Source organism: Hemiscyllium ocellatum, chromosome 10 (genome assembly GCF_020745735.1).
Source record: "Hemiscyllium ocellatum isolate sHemOce1 chromosome 10, sHemOce1.pat.X.cur, whole genome shotgun sequence".
Classification (NCBI taxonomy): domain Eukaryota; kingdom Metazoa; phylum Chordata; class Chondrichthyes; order Orectolobiformes; family Hemiscylliidae; genus Hemiscyllium; species Hemiscyllium ocellatum.
Window position 1 is genome coordinate 112,710,876 of NC_083410.1, and position 21,733 is coordinate 112,732,608.

At 41.7% G+C, this 21,733-nt stretch overlaps 1 protein-coding gene across 1 annotated transcript; it reads right to left on the reverse strand.

The window, feature by feature from the left end:
• Positions 1–230: 230 nt before the first annotated feature.
• LOC132819550 (malate dehydrogenase, cytoplasmic-like) lies at positions 231–20,472 on the reverse strand. The gene is made up of 9 exons (XM_060831116.1): positions 20,383–20,472; positions 15,350–15,448; positions 14,488–14,584; positions 13,081–13,256; positions 8,596–8,718; positions 7,191–7,367; positions 5,366–5,479; positions 1,926–2,015; positions 231–556 (listed from the first exon to the last, which is right to left on the reverse strand). Exons 1-9 carry the CDS (start codon positions 20,383–20,385, stop codon positions 431–433), a joined length of 1,005 nt encoding a protein of 334 aa, XP_060687099.1. The 5' UTR covers positions 20,386–20,472; the 3' UTR covers positions 231–430.
• Positions 20,473–21,733: the final 1,261 nt, after the last annotated feature.

Genomic DNA, 21,733 nt, shown 5'->3' on the forward strand with positions numbered 1-21,733 from the left:
GATAGTGTCATTGTGATGTTCGATAACATTTGCAGAGTGTTACAAACTCTGCAGTTTGAGGCCAAAATTATTTTTGTAAAGCAACTCCACTGGAAGATTGATTGAAAGCAGTAATTAAGATATGCAAGGAGAGCCCATGTAGTGAATACCAGGATATTTTTCTACACGTCTCTTGTAATTTTTAACCAGATTCTGGTGCAAAACTGCTCAAGGAATGCAAAAACAAAGTGTAAGTTACTGGCATGTATTTTATTATGTTTATACCTTCCCTACCTAGTACATTATTGCATACTCACTGAATATTAATCGTGACAATGCAGCACAAATTTCTTTGTGAGATTATATAGATAACAGAATCAAAACAGGTTGATTCATTTTACCACCAACACGGGACAAACAGTGATTACAGTATTTAGGTTAGACAGTCTTCTCAAACACTTGACAGAAACTCAGACGCTGTTTCTTTCTCCTCAAGCAGCTCTTTGGCAGTAACTTTCAGCTTTTCACAGGAGAAGTCACTGATTTTCAGACATTGCACAATATTCCAAGTTTTATTCTGGAACAAAAGGCAGATGATTAGTAAACCCCATTTAAAGACAGTAAAAAATATTTCATACAGTATCTCTAAGATCAGCCACTGTGCAGTTATGATACTTTTTTTCCCTTTGTTCTTTCATGGGATCTGGGAGCCTTGGCAAGGCTGGCATTTGTTGCTCGTCTGAAACTGCACTCGAACTGAGTGGCCAGTTGGCCATTTCAGAGGGCAGCTAAAACATCAGCCAGGTTGCTGTGGGTCTGAACTTATACGTGGGTCAGACTGGTAAAGATAGAAGATTTCCCTCCCTAAAGGATTTTTAGAACACTCAATAATTTATCATCTTTGTCCTTTATCATTTTTAGTTTGGAGCTGTAAACTCAGTTGATAGCAACCATTGGACTGTGAACTTCAGGCACTTACTTTTAAAAAAAACTAAACAACTAAGTTTGTTCAGGAGGCCAGCCTGGAAGGTAACTGCATAATGATTCCTGTTTACAGAGAAAAGTCTATAAACATTTCAGTTGGTGGATGAATTATGATCAACAGATGTTTGGATATAGACTAATGCTGATCAGTCTGACAAAGAGAAACCAAAGCTTGAATTGCTTTTGAATTGTGTTTTAGTCAGAAGGATGGTACCGGTGAAAGATTTAATTACCCGATGGATGTCCTCTTATTATCAAGATATTGGAAGTCTGGAGAAAAGATTTTCAGTTAAGTATAACATGAATATTCTTGAACCTATTGGAAGATATTTACAGGCATCAGTGTCATGAGAAACCAAGCAAGATACAATCCCTTGTGTCCGAGATTACAGATCATGGAGTAAACATTAACCGTGTATACATCTTTTGAATTTGGGGAGGGACTAGAATCAAAAGAAGATTGGGCTTAAGTCATAGATGTTAATTAGATTACCTTATTGCTCAACTTTGCTCTGCTAAAGATACTATATCATTAACTTGTTAAATCTCTTGAAGCTACAAATCTGGTGTCTTGTATTGGTTTTTCAAAAAGTCTGTTTAGGTACCATTGGGGTCAGCGAGTATTTTAATTTTATTGTGTTTCAAATACAGAGGTAGGGAGGCTGATTTCACTTGGTTGTCTGTGTTGTAACAAGGGAACGAGTCATCCAAATGGGAGTTTACAACATGTCACTACTTGATTAGTTTTCAGTTTCAATGTTATGAATGGAATCTAAATTCATCAAGTTGCTGCTGTACGGAGTCCCTGGAACATTTGCCTGGGGTTCTGAATGACTAAAGTATTGATGTAAATACTTCATGTCCATCTGCCCCCCCCCATGAAATATTTAATTAAAACAGATGAAATTTCCCAATGGTGCAGAGACATTTAACAAAGGGCAACATGTTGCTTAACAGCTTACCTTGATTTGCACTGGGAACGAAAAAACCAGGTCATCGGGAACACCATATGGGTTTCCATCAGAAATCACTCCCATGGAAACCCATTCATCCTGTACAAAAGAAAAGTCAGATAAAACAAAAAACTGCAGAGCTCAACTCACAGAGAAAGCAGAGTTAACATTTCAAGCCCACCGACCCTTCTTCAGAAGGTGAAGGAAGAATCAGCGTTTCCTACCTACCTCGAGTGTGGCTATATTCAGATGCGGGTGTGTGCATGTGCTGTGCGTGTGGCGTGTGCCATGCACGTGTATGGATGGGTTGCAGGGACAGCCAAAGCGATGGTGACATAAAAGTAAAGGCTGAGGTTGCCACAGTAGATAAGGGGAGCAAGTCTAATAGTCAAAGCAGAGAAGAGTTTGGCAAAGAACGAGGTAAGACTGAAATTAAACTTCATTTACTCCATGCTAGAGGTCCGACAGGAAAGACTGAACATAGAAAGTCCCATGTTGCCAACCACGCCCTATTAAAGGATTTGGATGTGAACATAGGAGGTATGTTAGCTAGTTTGCAAATGACACCAAAATAGGTGGCGGCAGAGTGGACTGGTGGTGATCTCAGAGTACAGCTGTTTGCAGGTAAAGGGATGTCTGGCAAGTGAGACAGAATTCAGAGGGGTTAGGTTCCTGTTAGAGTGATGGGTAAGGTTGGTAGGTGTTGGAAATAATTAATGGAGAGAGATATTGAGCTTCTGGTCAAGAATAAGATAGTGGTGTATATCAGGTACAGACAACTGGGATCAAGTGAATCTCTTGAAAAATATAAGGGGAGTAGGGGCATTCTTAAGAGGGAAATCAGGAGACCAAAAAAGGACACAAGATAACTTTGGCAAATAAGGTTAAGGATAATCCAAAACAGATTCTACATGTATATTAAGGGCAAAAGACCAACTAGGAAGAGAATAGGGCCCCTTAAAGATCAATGAGGTCACCTACATGTGGAACTACAGGCGATGGGAAGAGATATCAAACAAATATTTTGCTTCAATATTTACTGTAGAGAAAGTCATGGAAGCTTGGGAACTTGGGGAAATAAATATTGATGTCTTGAAAACAGTCCACATTACAGAAGAGGCGTTGGAGATCTTAAAGGTAGATAAAATCTCTAGGACCTAATCAAATGTATCCAAGGACATTGGGGAAAGCTGGGGAAGAAATTGCAACACCCCTAGCAGAGATATTTGTATCATCGACAGCCACAGGTGAAGTGTCAGAAGACTGGAGATTGGTTACTGATGTGCCTTTAAGAAAGTTCCCAGGCATTTGCCTATAGCCTATAAACCAGTGAGACTAATGTTAGCAGTGGGCAAGTTGTTGGAAGGGATTCTGAGGAACAGAATTTACATCCATTTGGAGAGACAAGGACTAATTTAGGGAAAGTTAGCATGATTTTTGTGTAGGAAATCATGTCTCGCAAAGCTTGATTAAGTTTCTTGAGGATGTGACGAAGATGATAGATTAGGGCTGAGTTGTTTGTCTACACAGACTTTAGTGAAGGCTGTGACAAAGTTCTGCATGGTAGACTAGTTAGTAAAGCTGCGAGTGTGGTGCTGAAAAAGTACTGCAGGTCAGGCAGCATCTGAGGAGCAGGAGAGTCAATGTTTTGGGCATAAGCTCTTCATCAGGAATGAGGCTTATGAAGAGCTTATGCCCGAAACGTTGATTCTCCTGCTCCTCGGATGCTGCTTGACTGGCTGTGCTTTTCCAGCACAACACACTCGACTCTGATCTGCAGTCCTCAGTTTCTTCAATTTAGTAAAAGGAGATCACGTGGATTTCAGGGAGAACTTGCAAACTGGATACAAAATTGATTTGCTGTAGGAGACGGAGGGTTGTTTCTTGGACTGGAAGCCAGTGGCCAGTGTTCCACAGGAATTGGTGCTGTATCCATTGTTTATATAAACGACCAAAAACAATTTGGATGAGAATATAGGAAGCACGGTTAATAAGTTTGTGGATGACACCAAAATTGGTGGTATACAGAGGAACCTTGATTATCTGAATATCAGTTATCCAGAGATAGAACCTTTACATCAAAGATGTGTTTCCAACACTGATCATGTCTTTTGTTTACAGTGATTAAAAGTGAACTCTGTTCACTGAAATGCTGCCAAGAGCAGTCCTGGACATGGATGGGAGCCCAGGCACAGTCTCCAAATAACTGATCTCCTGCCCTCTCTCTCTCTCTTCCCCCACACTTTCCATGGAGTTCAACACAGGGGTTTACCCTAAACCCCCACTCCCCAGATAATCTCTCCACATTGTTCATTGAAAATTGGGTCTCAGGTAGACAGGGTCATACAGAAGGCACACTTGCCTTCATTGCTCAGGCCAGAGTGTAGGAACAAAACCAGAAATTGCTGGAAAGGCTGAGCAGATCGGGAGAGAAATCAGAGTTAAATGTTTTGGGTCCAGTCACCCTTCCTCAGAACTAGGTATAGGAGGTGGGACACATGTTGCGGTTGTACAGGATGTTGGAGAGGCCACTTTTGGAGTGCGGTGTGCAGTACTGGCTGCCTTGCAATAGGAAGGATATTAAATTGTAGAGGATGCAAAGATACACTAAGATATTACTGGGACTGGAGGGTTGGAATTATAAGAACAGACTGGATAAGCAGAGACCTTTTTTCACTGGAGCGTGGGGAGGTTGAGGGGGTCACCTTTTAAGAGGTTAATAAAATCATGAGAGGCATAGATAGGTGAATAGCAAAGTGTTGGGACGTTAAAAACGAGAGGGCATAATTTTAAAGTGAGGGGAGGAAGATTTAAGAAAAGAGGTGAGCAGCAATTTTTTCCATACAAAGGATGATTCCTTTGTGGAATGAACTGCCAGAGAAAATGGAAGATGCAGGTAGCTACAACATTTAAAGGTCATTTGGTTAGGTACATGAATAGGAAAAGTTGAGAGAGATACGGGCCATAGGCAGGCAAACGTGACTAGTTTAGTTTGGAAAAGGTGGTCGACATGGACAAGTTGATCCGAAGGGTTGGCTTCCTTTATGACTGTTTTACAAAGCAACAGGATTAGATTTTACACTACACGGGAATAATGAAGGGTTCCTGACAAAGGGCTTATGCCCGAAATGTCGATTCTGTCGCTCCTCGGATGCTGCCTGACCTGCTGTGCTTTTCCAGCACCACTCTAATCCAGACTCTGACCTCCAGCATCTGCAGTCAGCATGGAAACTCACTTTCCCCAATGGGAATAATATTTGCAATGATACCCAAGTAGCAAGGTGTAAACTGGGGAATAAGCTTGTTAGTTAGTGTGGGTGGAAGCAGAAAATAAACCATCTAAACAGAGACAGAGCATTTTAAATTGATGGCATATCCAACAGATCATTCAATCCTGGGAGTCAGAGTTAGTGTAAAGGTAGCCAAGTTCAAGTAATTCGTTAACATACCTCAGCAGTACCAAACCAGAGGGTCCTCATGTGATCAGAAATGGCCTTAGCAGCAGACATTGCACTTGAGAGTTTCCGTGCCTTAATCACTGCAGCTCCACGCTGCTGCACAGTCTGTTGGCAGAAACAAAAAAAGGTTTAGTTTTCCAACTGGTTACATGCAGCAGGTTGTGTGCAATGCCAGGAATCACTTTCTTCTGCTTCACTCCTTCTGGAAAGTTCTGATGGGCTGTGGCAATGCTGGGGCACGTCACAATGTCTACCGTAAGAAACTAAATACATGCAAGTCCACGAACAACAGAGAAAACAACGAGATGGCAACAAATATTTAGAAAACTAAGCACAGGAAATCATTTTACACAAATATTTGTGAACTGTACATTTTTTAAAACAAGGAAGCTCAAGCCTGACATCGAAATGATTAATTTGAAATTAAGCCACAAACAAACATTGTTTTGAACCACAATCAACCTCTGGTGAATGGACAATGTCACATGAACAAAACATTAGCAACATACAGTTACAAATACATGAAGACAACAATGTTGAGGGATCTGATAAAAACCATTTGGTGCTCTATTTAAAATCAAAATGCAAAATCTGTCCCACAACATGTTTCTGGACAGAAGGAAACATTGTTATTTTTAAGTTATTCATTTTTCATGACCTCTGGGAAGACGTTTGCTGCATTTAGTGTAGCATTCAAAGAACAGATTGCAGTTTCTGTTCAGTCACAGAATTCAAATTCAAATGTAAAGTCAACATGTTCACCATGCTGGAAATTTGGTTTGCAGATGTTTTGTCCCCTTCCTAGGTGACATCCTGTGTGCTGTGGAACTGCCTGTGAAACATTGCTGCACTGTGTTGGTTGGAATTTAAAGTGAACATTTACCTATAATAGCTTAGTAAATGTAGAGTGCTTCGGTTAATGGTACTTCTAAGTATCCTTTGCCTGAGAAAACACAGTTCTGACATGGTTTCTGATGTTCTTCATCTGTTCAGAAATCAATGGGAATATTCCTTAGCTCTTCCCAATTCCGATTTCTTAAGTTGCACACAAGCACGAGTCAGGAACTGTCAAAATGAGAAATATTGCCCAGAATGCTTAGCAGTTTGGGCAATATTCGAAGGGTTGATGAAGGGCTTATGCCAGAAACGTCGATTCTCCTGCTCCTCGGATGCTGCCTGACCTGCTGTGCTTTTCCAGCATCACACAACTCTGATCTCCAGCACTAGCAATCCTCACTTTCTCCCAATATTTGAAGGGATGGCAAAAGACGACAAGAGGGATAAATGTTTCATGTGGAGACGGGAAGCATTAACTGTAGCTCTCCAGCAATGCTGGCAGATCGATCAAGTATTTCTGACATTCTTTGATGATTCCAACATTTGCAGCATTTTTGCTTTTGCAGTCAAAATAAGATTGTTTTTGTGCCAAGTTTAGAATGATACAGATTAGGAAAGCAGCCAACTTAGATCCTATACTATATTGAGTTACCAGTGTCAGGTACACATTCACACAAATAATACTTGGTGAAAGTTTGCATTGGAGAAGACAAAACAGATTTCAGCTGCTAAGACCAATGCAGGTGGCCAGCTGACATCTCCTGTCAAATACAACGACCACCGTAAGGACAGTCTGGCAAGATTATTCAATAGGAGATCAAAACCTTGCTCTGCACAAAATAACCCAGTCATAATATCCACAGCACTGTCAGTTTTAAGTAAACTTCATCAAAGTGAATGTGTGTCTTTGAAAAACCACAAAAGAAATTGGAAGGTCTTCACAATAAACATTTTGAAAACGAGTTCTGAAGTTACTTACAGTGATAAAGTCACCCTTCAGCCAGGTATCATCCTTAACAGCATCATAGATACTCATTTCCTTCCCTTTAACTTTGACAGTAGCATGAGTAACATCTGGATACTGAGTTGAAGAATGATTGCCCCAGATGATAACATTCTTCACATCACTGGAAGGCACTCCCAGTTTGAATGCAACCTAAATGCAAAGCTTAATTTGTAATAAATCCAGTTAAAGAGAAGAAACAATTTACTTAAATAAACTAAGATAAAATTATTCTGCAATCTTTAAATTATTTATCATACTGCTTATTTGGTCTAAATTCAATCTCAGATTCAAATTCACCCAGCACAGAAATGCCCCTTGACCTAGAGTCTGCACCAACATAACCACCATTAAAAAGGGCACTAACCCCAATTTCCTACACTTGTCCTATATCTGTTAGTGTTATGATATTCAAAGTGCCCATCCAAATTTTTTTTTATATAAAGGTTGTAAGGTTTCCAGCCTCCATTATCTTCCCAGGCAATGCATTCCAGATTCCCACCACCTGCTGAGTGAAGCTTTTTCTCCAAATCTCCTACCTTTTACCCTAAAACTAGGGAGATCAACTTCTCAACCAAGGGGGAGCAGATGCTCTCTATTCACCCTGTCCGTACCCCTCAATCTTATACACTTCAATCATGTACCCCCCTCAGTCTTTCCTGCTCTAAAGAAAACAATCCAAGCTTATCTAGTTTCTCTTCAAAGCATCATTGGTCCACCCAAGGTCACATCCTGGTGAATCTCCTCCGTAGCCGCTCATCCTTCCTGTTGTGAGGTGACTAGAATGCACACACTACTCCAGCTGGGACCTGACCAACACACTGTATAACTCCAACATTACCTCCTTGCTCTTATACTCTATGCCACACTGATGAAAGCAGATGCCCCATATGCCTCCTGAACTATCCTGTTCACATACTCTGCTGATTTCAGGGGTCTGTGAACAATTACCCCAAGATCCCTCTGTTCTAAGCTACAGAGTGTCCTACCAATCATTAAATACTCGTTTCTTCTGCCAAATATTACCTTACATTTATCAAGGTTAAACACCATTTGCCTATCTCAACATCTTCCTGTAATCTAAAATCACCATCACTAACTCATCACTTTTTGGAAATTTGCAAACTGTTCCACTAGAGAACATTCAAATTGTTAATACCATCCTCGGATATTACTTCAAAATGACGACTAACCTTGTACAAAATTGAGAGACAGTGAGGCTTTGCCTTTGTCCATATAATCAGAAACTTTGTCAAAGATTAAAAGCAGAACTGTAGACATTTGAATATTGGCAAGTTATAAAATGTAACTGTAGAGACAAGCCCCACCCTAAGTGAAGCTCTCCAACAAACCACATTTTAAAAGCAGAGGTGAGACATACCTGAGCTTTTGCTCGGTTATGATCTAAGCGAGTCAGACAAGAGAAGTTCTCTTTCGGAATGGATGGGGCACACTTAATTGCAGTCAAACAATTGGTATTGGCTGGGTTGCCCACAACAAGAACCTGCAAGAAATGATTTGATTTATTATACTGTACCAGTAAAAGCTCCAGTAAGATAAACAGTAACCACATGATTTGTTTCATCGGGCCAAATGTTACACACATACATTGTAGATTTCGGCAAAATGAGCAAAGGACTTGCACACGTTTTGACTGCAGGTGAAATGATTCTTTACTTGTAAACAGTTGGAAGTTTGTGGTTTGAAGCTCTCTGCTACCTTGCCTACAAACCTGACCTTAGAACATATTGGCACTGCTCAGCTCTCTAAAGATTGCACAGCCCCCAAATGAGGTGAATGAAACCTTACAATATTTTTAAAAATGTGACCCAATAGTACTTTTGTAAATTTAACTCTTCTGGAAATACATCAAGTTTTTTTTTAAGTCTTGCTGTACTAGGCATAGACCTTAATACAGGACAAACAGGAAGACAGCTAACGATCCGCATCCATGAACACCAACTAGCCACGAAACAACACGACCAGCTATCCTTAGTAGCCACACACTCAGATGACAAGCAACATGAGTTTGACTGGGATAACACTACTATTATAGGACAAGGCAAACAGAACAGCCAGGGAATTCCTAGAGGCATGGCATTCATCCACTGATTCAATCAACAAACACATCGACCTGGACCCAATATACCGGCCACTGCAGCAGACAGCTGGAACTGATAACCGGAAGCGGCAGAGACAAGTCACTATAAATGCCGGAGGAAACATCACAGAAGCGCTTCACAGGAGGTTCCCAAGCACTGAGGATGTCACCTAGACAGGGGACGAAACGTCTGCAACACAAACTCCCAGCTCGGCCAACAGAACCACAACATAGACCTTAATACCTTGTACAAGTTAACAAATATGTCTTTTCCTACACAGTGGCCTTGAGCAAGCAGGTGTATTAACGTTAGTAGGTATCTAAATTTAATAGACAAGCGAAGGACATATTTCAAGAAGTTTACTCAAATTTAAGTGGTTAAAAAGGGACTCACAGGTGGCTTATTAGATTAATACCTGGGAAGAGATCACCTTATAATGAAAATATGGAATTCAGAACAGCATGGGGTGATTTGAATAAAGTTTATAAGATCCTGAATAGATCTGACAATCTGGATGAGGAAAGAACAAGGAACACTGAAGACACGGGTCACCCTTTTAACATTGAAACATAGAAAATAGGAGCAAGAGGAGACCATTCAGCCCTTCAAGCCTGCTCTGCCATTCACCACGTTCACTGCTGATCATCTGACTCGACAGCCTACTCAAGCTCACTGAGTAGGAAAAGCCTAATCCTGCTTTCTCTCCATAACCTTTGATCCCTTTGCTCCAAGTGCTATATCTAGCTGCCTCTTGAATACATTCATTTTGGTATCAGCTACTTCCAGTGGTAATGAATTCCACAGGCTCACCATGTTTGGTTGAAGAAATCGCTCATCTCCAGGCTAAATGATCTACCCCAAACCCTCAGACTGTTACCTGTGGTTCTGGACCCACCCACCACTGGGAACACCCTCTCTGCACCTACCCTGTCTAGTCCTGTTAGAATTTACAGAATGAGATCCTCCCTCATTCATCTGAACCCCAGTGAAAGTAATCCTAACCTAATCAGTCAGTCAATCTCTCCTCATACATCGGGCCTGCCACCCCTGGAATCAGTCTTGTTAACTTTCACTGCTCTCCCTCGAGAATAAGAGAGCATCCTTCCTCAGAAAAGCAGACTAAAATTGCACACAATACTCTAGGTATGGTCTCATGAAGGCCCTGTATAACTGAAACAACACATCCCTGCTCCTGTACTCGATAACTCTCAACGAAGGCCAACATACCATTTACATTCTTTACCACCTGTATGCTTACCTTCAGCAACTGGTGCACAAGGACACCCCAGTCCCAGTGCGGACACCCCTCTCCCAATTTACAGCCAGATACTAATCTGCCTTCTTGTTTTTGCTTCCAGAGTTAATAACCTCACATTTATCCAAATTGTACTGCATCTGCCATTGATTTGCCCACTCGCCCAACTTGTCTGAATCATGCTGAGGGATCTCCGCATCATGTCACAGTTCACCCTCCCACACAAGTTGGTATCATCTGCAAACTTTGAAATGTTACTTTTTGTTCCCTCATTTAATTCATTAATATATACTGTGAATAGCTGGTTTCCAGCACCAATCCTTGTGGCACCCAATTAGTTAGTTACTGTCTGTTAATTTGAAACGGTCCCATTATTCCTTCTATTTCCTCTCTGCCAACCACTTTTTAAAATCCATCTCAATACAATTCCCCAATCTTATGTGTTCTACTCTTGCATAATAATCTCTTAAGTGGAACTTTGTCAAACACTTTCGAAAGTCCAAATATACTACATCGATTTATTAGTTAGATCTTCACAGAATTCCAACAAATTTGTCAGATTTCTTTTAGATTAGATTCCCTACAGTATGGAAACAGACCCTTCGGCCCAACAAGTCCACACCGACCCTCTGAAGAGTAACCCGCAAGAGACCCATTTCTCTCCAATTAATACACCTAACACTATGGGCAATTTAACATTTCTCAATTCATCTGCACATCTTTGGACTGAGGGGAAACCGGAGCATCTGGAGAAACCCACGTAGACATGGGGAGAATGTGCAAACTCCACACAGACAGACACTCACCCAAGGCTGGTGTTGAACCTGAGTCTCTGGTGCTGTGAGGCAGTGCTAACCACTAAGCCACCATGCCACCCCAAAATTCTACCATGTGCAACCACAGGATTGGAGCACAAGTTCCCATGAGCTAAGTCCTAAAATTACTAAGCAAGTGACAACACGAGGCCATTGCCTCTCCACTTTCCCCATCGTATATCTATGCTGATCCTGCCACTGCTCTCCAAATGTTCTGCCAGAAAGTCTTTGATAATGGAATTTGTGAATTTTCCCCAAGATCGATATTAGCCTTACTGATAAGAGTCATAGAGTTGTACAGCATGGAAACAGACCCTTTCCCTGTTTTCTCTTGATCTCCCTTTTTGAATGTTGAACATTAGCTACCATCCAATCTGTAAGGACTATAGAATACTGAAGATGACCACCAATGCATCCACTATTTTACAGCCACTTCCTTAAGTACTCTGGAATCTACTTTGGGAAAAAAAAAGAGAGAGGAGGAACTTTCCCTCTCCCCCTCCCCACCCCGAGATTTTGAAACTCTCTATTGAAGATGGAGGAGGCAGAGTCATGACATATTTTTAAAGAATTGATCAATTTCCCTGCCTAACAAGAACCTGAAGCTAATGGAGGTAGATAGCAACATGGAATTTAGTACACAAGCAGATCAGCCACAGGCTTATCGAATGACAGAGAAGGTTTGAATGGCTGAATACCCTACTTCTGCTCCTAGTTTAGGTGATCTCTTTATTCAATTTTTTTTTGATTCCATCGAATTACATAGTAATAAACTGCATCTGTCAAAGACAGCTCCAATAATCCCTGGCCTTCTGAATCAAGGAAGCATCTTGAGAGAAAATCTTAATATTTGACAAAAATGACCAGATGGTTCTGATGAAAGGTTACTGACATGAAGAGTTCACAGTTTCTCTCTAAGCAATTTGAGTTTATACTTCATAATTCCAACAATCAAGTGTTTTGGGACCTGTTACATTATTTCTGTCTCATTTATTTAATTTATTCACCTTTTATTAAAATGAACTTGGCATGCTTTATTTCCAATCGTCACTGGATTGATTTATTTCAAACATAGCTTCAGTCCCAAAAGTGATCCACGGAGTACCCCCCTCAATCTCATTCTAGTCTGTAAGACTTCAGTCAGACCTTCTAAGCCAACTGTCTGCCCTCTGCTATCAATTAGCCTATTTTCACTTTTGAAAACTCTTTCCTCAAGAACCATCAGGAGAATCCAAGTATATAAATATTAATCTTTGTTTAAATAAGGTCTCTAACAAGTTATAATATCCAAATACAGAAATAGAAGTACAGTGGATGCTGGATCGGAAATAAGCTCAAATATTCTCACAAAAGGTCATTAGCCTGAAATGCTTGCTTGATTCCTTTCCCCAGAGGTGTTGAAAAGTTCTAGAATTTTCTTTCTACTTTCCAAACGCTCATTCACTGGACCCCTATATTAATCCTATGCCATCCACTAGTTTCCTATATTAACTCAATTTTTCTGACAGTTGGTGAGCTTTATAACTCCCAGAGTGTTTTGTTTAACAGCATTTTTTGACTTTGCTACTTCCTGTTCCTTAGGAACCTCTCCTGAATTTGGGAAGATTAAGAAGAAAATGGCAAAAAGTTACTAGCCCAAATCAAATACACAGTATGGAGATGGTGGCATTTAACAAATTCCAAGGCTTTGTCACCTTGACTGACTTCTTGGCAAACTTGTCCAAAGAATATCCCTGGGATTTGAATATCTTGGCATTAGCTTGGAGCAGGTCCTTCCTTTCCATGCCCTCCCGTCTTGGCATAGAGCCCACCAGAATCGCAACATCAATGTCCTTGAAAGCTTCTTCCTCTTTGTCAGTTGCAATGATTTCTGTAAGGAACATATAAAGTAAGAGCAATATGATTGCTCCCCATGCAGTCAGTCGAATCCCTGGAACCTCCCTCTAAACAGCATTGTAGATGTCCCTACACGCCAAGGCCTGCAGTAGTTCAAGGCAGCAACTCGTCACCACCATTACCAGGGCAATTAGACACAGGTGATGAATGCCAATTTAGCTTGACATCCCACCTCTCAGAAATTAATTTTTAAAAATGCACTCCTAACGTATTAAGTTACTTGAAGCATAATTTCCAGAGTAATTCCAGGTTGGTTTGATTTGAGTTGAGGGGCCAGAGAAAGGCTGAATAGCTTATTTCTTGGAAGCTGTTGTACCATTCAATATGATCACGGCGGAACATTAGTAACAAGTAACACGTTACAATTAGCTTCAGGGCCTGGACAGGGAGAAAAAGTCATTTCCAACCCGAACTACCTTTCAGTGACAGCTGCAAGATGAGGTTTTAACAGGATTGTACATGTCCAAGTCACCTATAAATACTCACTTGACAATCAAAAATGAAGAATATTGAAAAAGCATGGTCAGTGATGTGTGTCAGGAACAATCAATCAATCAAAAAAGGGAAACAAAACTAAGAATTTTAAAAATAAAACCCACAGCTTTGATTCAGATGGTCTGCAACCCACGTTTAATGTATGGCAGATTCCTTCTGACCTAATAGTTACAATCTGTTCCTAAGCTTGAACAGTTTTTTCTCTTCCAAATAAGCAGTTCCAGATTGTAATGTCACAGGAAAACACGTAGTTTTTAGCTACTTGGCACAAGTAAATAAAATCAACAAAAGCTGTGCATCAAATCTCTCTCGATCAGTAGTTGTGAAATGCCGATGTGCAATGAATACTGATTGGACAATCACATCTGACCTTGTATTAAAGATCGATAAACATGGGACAATCATTGTACAAGAGTTATTCCAACAAATTCCCAAATAGCCTAACAGATCTACAATCAGAATTCAAATCCCAGTTGCACAATTAGTGTTTAAAATTCTAGCTCTCACCAACTTTCAGTTCAGCAAAATTTCAACTGACAGCTGAAACGATGGAGATGTCAATGTGAAGGAAGCTCAGATTAAATGTGCATTACACTAAATATGCATTGTACAGAGAGTTAAACAAGTTACTTCAAGTAGAAAAAAGGGAATGAAGAGCATAAACAAGACTCAATTTCAATTGGAAAGTAACATCCAGTTTAGTTACTTACCACAGACCAGTTGAAAAGCACAATCCCGGATTTCCATCACAACACCATCTAGTACTGACATCATTGGTGCAATATCGAGCAGCACGAGGATGATGGGCTTTGGGAATTATATTAAAACATAATTCAGTACTACACTACATAGACACTTTGTCACTCCACATTACCCATTACACTTTAGAAGAATTATTTTACTTGGAGACAATACTCTTTTGGTATTTTTCAATGAGGATTCATGGTCCACACAAAAATGCACACATTCTTGTCCGTTTCAAGATAAACCTTTGAACACAAGACAATTTCATAGCTGTGCAGGTAAAGAAGCTATTTCTAATTCTCATCCATTGCTACCTGTATTAAACTTCACAACCCATTAATTGGTGCAATATTCTTAAGATTCAGTGACTACAGTACCCCTGGTGAGGGAGAGATGCAAACTAATTTATAGCTTTGCCTTCCCTTTGAGGGGGTCGGCGTGGGAGCAAAAGCAAAAAGAAAACCATTACCTTGTGGTGGAAAAGCTGTCAACTGATTAACAGATTGCCAGCAGTAGATACACGCTCAGGTTCCCTGAACGCTGCAGAAACTAGCAAGTCATCTGAGTCAATTTGCTTTATCTGATTACTGCCTTTTGTTCTCTCCTAGTATTACCAAGCAGCTTCTTAAAAAAAATAAAATTTATGAACACTGTGGTGCTAAAGTCATACAGCATGGAAACAGACCCATTGGTCCAACTCATCCATATTAACCAAGTTTCCCAAACAAAACTAATTATTGCAACACTCCACTATTTTAATAAAACAAATGAAAAGACTGATTGTTTATTCGACTGTTTATATATATTTTTAAATACGGTAAACATTACCTGGTCATTTCCAAAAACATCCCCCTTTGCAATATTGTAGATAAGTGAATAGGCAATCTGACCAGCAGCACCGGTCACAAGAACTTTAATCGGCTCTGCCTGGGAGAGAAAAATCGAACAATGGGAAACTGTGAATGTTTCAGAGACACATTAAAAAATTACGTACAATTTTTCAAAGCTTACCCTATCTGTAGGTTCCAGTAAATTAAGCTTTCTTCCACCACAGTATCCATTTCAAATAAACAATCTATTAAGCTTCAGTATTAGAGGCCTGACTTTATCTACGAGCGCAAAATGTTTACAAACATTTAAATAAATCTTTGAGTAATTAAACTCATCTCCAAATCTGTATCAGAATGAATTTCTGTGTAGCCACGTGCATAAAAGAGTATTAAAGCTAACATAAAATCTTGACGAATTAGCTTTGAAAACAGCTGGCATTCAGACTAGTGAAATTAATTTCTCTGAAAAACTATTCGTTATTTCTAGGACCTTGAAACAAAATCACCATGTGTTAAAATAGAATGACTAAAAGATCATATTTTTATGAAGGAAATTGACCTTATAACAACAATGTGTGTGTTTTCTTAGTTGCATTTCAGCAGCAACATTGTCCAAGGTCATTTGACAGACAGAGGAGACACGACTGTATCACATTACTCAATGTGTTTCAACACCAGCTCAGTGGAAAATACATCAACTCAACAATCCCATCCACTACCACACTCCACCTTTACAAAAATCTCCCCAATTAGTTGATATCCAGTATTGATTCGGTGTGGGGAGGTGTTTGGTCAGAGGAATATTTCCACAGTCAAATTACAGGAGGACATGCAACGATGTGCCTTAGTGAACCTGAAGGAAAAGAAAGTGTGCAGAAACAGCATATATCTTCTGCTAAATCATGAAGTACCTTACTGCGCTCTTATTACATTTCCTCACATGACAAAGCTTGGCTTTTTTAGATTAGATTTCCTACAATGTGGAAACAGGCCCTTCAGCCCAACAAGTCTACACTGACCCTCTGAAGAGTAATCCACACAGTCACATTCCCTCTGACTAATGTAACTAACACTATGGGCAATTTAGCACAGCCAATTCACTTGACCTGCACATCTTTGGGTTGTGGGAGGAAACCCACTCAAACACTGGGAGAATGTGCAAATTCCACACAGACAGTCACCCAAGGAATCGAACCTGGGACCCTGGTGCCGTGAGGCAGCAGTGCTAACCACTGAGCCACCATGCCACCCCAAAATTATCTTCAGAGTATGTTGCTTGACTATTCTGCTTTTGCATGTGCAGTATATTAACCTTGCTAATTAGAAAAAATACTCATTCTGTAGGTTAGGAACTGCCACCTTCAACTCACAAGAGACCAAAAAAAGACACTGCAGATGCTGGAATCCAAAATAGATAGGCAGGAGGCTGGAAGAATATAGCAAGCCATGCAGCATTAGGAGGTGGAGAAGTCGACATTTTGGGTGTAACCCTTCTTCAGGACTGGGGTTGGATGTGGAGGGGGCTACAGATAACGGGGTGGCGGGGGCAGGGTGGTGAAGTGGGGATAGATGAAGACAGGTAGAGGGTACAAGCTGGTTGGCCAATGGAAGGAATGAATCCAGTTGGTGGCTGAGAGGGGTGGAAGAAGAGGGAGGGGCAGGGAAGAGAGCCAGGGGATGGGGAGGGAGGTTATTTGAAATTAGAGAACTCAACATTGAGTCCTCCGGGCTGTTGGCTGCTGAGGCGGAAGAGGTGTTGTTCATCCAATTTGCAGTGTGCTTCATTGCAACAATGGAGGCAAAGGATGGTCATTTCAGAAAGGAAGTGGGTAGGAAAATTAAATTGGGCAGTGACTGGGAGGTCTGGTCGGTGCTTGTGGGCCCAGCTGAGATACTTAGCGAACTGTTCCCCAAGTTTCTATTCGGTCTCCCAGATGTAGAGAAGACCACACCTGATGCAGTAAGCTAGGTTGGAAGGGAGGCAGGTGATCTTCTGTCTCACCTGGAAGAACTGTTTGGGGCACTTGGTGGAGGTGAGGGGGGGGGGTAGTGTATCAACAGATTTTGCATCTTTTCCGGTTACAAGGGAAGGTACCTGGGGGGTTCAGGGATGGTTGGTGAGGAGGGTGCTCAAACCAAGGATTGTTGATGGGAACAGTCCTTGCAGAAGGCAGAGAGGGGAAGATGTTCTTTGGGCGGGGGGGGGGGGGGATCTATTTGCAGTTGGCAGAAGCATTTAAGGATGACGTGTTGGATGTGGAAACTGATGGTAGGTGATGACAAGGGGGACTTTGTCTTTATTGCGTTGTGAAGAGGAGGGGATTTAAGAGCAGTGGAACGGAAACTGGAGGTGATGCGTGGAGGGCTGTCTGGATGACTGAGGGAGGAAAAGCACGTTGCTCAAAATAGGTGAGCAGCCGGGATGCTCACAAGTGGAATGTCTTCTCACCTGAGCAGATGCAGCGGGTGAGTTGGGAGAATGGGATGAAGTTCTTGCAAGATACTGGGTGGGAGGTGGTGTAGTCGTGGTATTTATAGGAGTCTGTGGGTTGGTTGTAAATATCTGTCTGGAGACTGTCGCCAGAGACAGAGGTGGTGAGGTCCAGAAAGGGGAGGTAGGTGTCCAAGATGGACCAAGTGAATTTGAGGGTGGGTGGAAATTGCAGGTGAAGTTGGTGAACTGCTTCAGTTCAGCGTCCTGCACTCATGCAGTCATCAATTTAACAGAAGAGGAGCTGGGGCCTCCTCCATTACTGCAATGAAGCACACCGCAAATCGGAGGGACACCGCCTCATCTTCCACTTGAGCAGCCTACAGCCTGGAGAACTCAACACTGAGTTCCCTTCCACCATCTGGATTCATTCCTCCCATTGACCTACCAGGTCATACCTCTACCTGTCTTCACCTATCTCCACTATCCCGACTTGACTACCCTGCCCCCGCTGGCCCCTTTATCTGCAACTCCCCATACACCCAAACCCCGACCTGAAGAAGTTATACACCTGAAAATGTTGACTTCTCCACTTCCTGATGCTGCCTGGCTTGCTGTGTTTTTCCAGCCTCCTACCTGTCTATCTTCAACTCACTGCCCACACAAATTATGTGAATAATACCAAATTGCAGAAACCGTATCGAAATTATTTCTGTAACCTGTAGGCAGTTGTGTTTTGAATATCAAGACTTGGTGCACCTTGATGACGACATCCAAAATCAACATTGACAAAAGAACCACAATAGTTACACAAAAAGAAACAAATCTTGAGGTCATTGTGTTTCCATTTCGACCACACCTTCATAACTCTCAGAAGGAATCTTCCATTGAAAGCAAGGTATACAGATAGTCAGAAATCATTTCATCCAAGCCTTACATAGGCCTTTCATCAAGATAATCCTCAACTCAGCACCGCCCTCCTAACCTGCAATCCTCTTCCTGACCTCTCCGCCCCCACCCCACTCCGGCCTATCACCCTCACCTTGACCTCCTTCCACCTATCCCACCTCTATCGCCCCTCCCCCTAGTCCCTCCTCCCTACCTTTTATCTTAGCCTGCTTGGCTCTCTCTCTCTTATTCCTGATGAAGGGCTTATGCTCGAAACGTCGAATTCTCTATTCCTGAGATGCTGCCTGGCCTGCTGTGCTTTGACCAGCAACACATTTGCAGCTGTGATCTCCAGCATCTGCAGACCTCATTTTTTACTTCAAAGATAATTACAGCCAGTTACAGTTAGAATCAAGATACAAATCTGACTCTGATCTCTTTGCTAACTAAACCGACATGCTTTTTGCTTCCTACTTCAAAATAACTCTCTTAATATCAAATTCTCTCCTAATGTGAAAAAATCTCTTAAGTCTATTGCCAGTTTATAACACTTCCTTTCTCAGTACAAGGATCCTCCATTTAACAACATGTTCTACTTTGAAAATCATGGATGCTTATGCAATCATTAGTTTCTCAAAAGATACACATTCTCAAAACTAGCTGTCTAAAAACAATTCTGGAAATTGGACACATTTGGCATGCCATGCATCATCCTTGCAGTTAAAGTTAACCTACCTAGGCAATTCAGCATAGTTGCAAATGGCACTGGACTTATCACCTGATTCACCAATTGTACACCAGACTATTCCCACACGCAAATTAAAAACTTGACCCCACCTGTATAACTCACTGTCCAAAGTCAGACAAAATAGCCTTGTTTTCACATCCAGCAGATTTGAGGGGACCTTGTAGCATTCCTATTCAGCTGACCTTGGAGGTGAATATTGCGCATCATATACAGAATCTAATTCTTAACTGAAGATTAAATAGCACACATAGAACATCGAACAATACAGCACAGAACAGGTCCTTCGACCCACGCTGTTGTACCGAACATTTGTCATAGTTTAAGCACCTATACATGTATCTATCCAATTGCCGCTTAAAGGTCACCAATGATTCTGACTCTGCCATTCCCACAGGCAGCACATTCCATGCCCCCACCACTCTCTGGGTAAAGAACCTACCCTTGTCATCTCCCCTAAACCTTCCACCCTTCACCTTAAATTTATGTCCCCTTGTAATCTCTGTTGTACCCAGGGGTGATCATCTTATAAACCTCTATCAAGTCACCTCTCATCCTTCGCTGTTCCAATAAGAAAAGGCCTAGCACTCTCAACCTATCCTCGTACAACCTATTCTCCATTCCAGGCAACACATTAACCATCAACATCTCAGTGAAAACTCAGAAACCCAATGTATTTTTAGTTTGGTGTTTTAGCTTGCAAACTGAAACAAAGTATTTCACGTTACTGAGCCAGAGGGAGCTATTTCTAAATCATGAACTACCCATTAGTTAATGCCTACCTATCGCAGTGGCCTAGATATCTAGTTAATTTTAAAAAGCTAAAGGTTTACAGCAAAGAAATAACACAAACCAGGTCCAAATTACATTGAGAAATACTGTATGCAATATACAACAGCAACTAAGACACTGACCATTGTACAACAAATAATAGCTGACATCTATAAACACTGAGACAGATACTGACCATTTTGCTGCTGCAGGTTGACCTTCGCTGCTGTCTATCGACCGCCAAATGCTGGATGACGGTCACATGACCCTACCACGTTTCCGCGCGTTGCGCCCTGGGGGATGTAGTCTTGTTTCCGTTGAAATAACGGTAACATCCTGATATCTTCGAAACGGTTGGACTACAATATCCACCATGCATCGCGCCGTACGGCCGTCTCACACTCAGTAACCCTCCGCAAAGTGCGCATCCGGTCATGGAGAGCAAACAGTGCCAATGCTCAATTAACCATCCTTAAAACTTTCAAGGAGTAAAAGCAATTGGCGTTGGTATTATTTATTTATTATCTTTGTTATAATAGTACATGTGTGCTTCGCGAACGGCTGGTTGTCTTCACAATGTGGTTATGCTTTATATAACGGGCGGATGGATTGTAGACAGTCTGGGGAAAGGTGTGTTTCCGGTTGCCCCGGAAGGGATGATATACGTGGTTGCTAAGAGACGGAGAGCAGTGCGGCTGTGAGAGGTAAAGATCTCCTGGCTAAAGGGTTTGGTGTGATCGTGTGTGTCTAGTATCTGCAGGGGGTCAAGGACAGTGGAGCCCGGGGAGGTGGCCTTCCCCCTCTTCCAGAAAGCAGTTAATAACGGTCTCAGGTCCTCAGGCATGTCGCCACCACCCTGTGGGGAAGCTGGTCCCCTCGAGGTGGTGAAGAGCTTCATCCCTCCATCAGCGATAGCCTGGTCATGTACAAGGAGGATAGAATATCAACCGTCATCTGAAATTGTTGAACCCGTTACTGAGTACAGGACATTAAATGCTTAATTGGAACTTGAAGTTCTGCCCATGATGTGCCCTCTTGGTTTTCTCCCACTAGGTTCTTTCCTCTTCAATTACCCTGAAGTAATTGCTTAAACGTGGATTTGTCTGGTTAGCACAATAGAGACATAACGTCATAGAGATGTACAGCATGGAAACTGACCTTTTGGTCCAACCCGTCCATGTTGACCAGATATTCCAACCCAATCTAGTCCCACCTGCCAGCACCCGGCCCATGTCCCTCCAAACCCTTCCTATTCATATACCCATCAAGTGCCTTTTAAATGTTGCAATTGTACCAGCCTCCACTACATCCTCTGGCAGCTCATTCCATACACGTACCACCCTTTGCGTGAAAACGTTGCCCCTTAGGTCTCTTTTACATCTTTCCCCTCTCACCCTCAACCTATGCCCTCTAATTCTGGATTCCTTGACCTTGGGGAAAAGATTTTGTCTATTTATCCTATCCATGCCCCTCATAATTTTGTAAACCTCTATAAGGCCACCTCTCAGCCTCCATCGCTCCAAGGAAAACAGCCCCAGCCTGTTCAG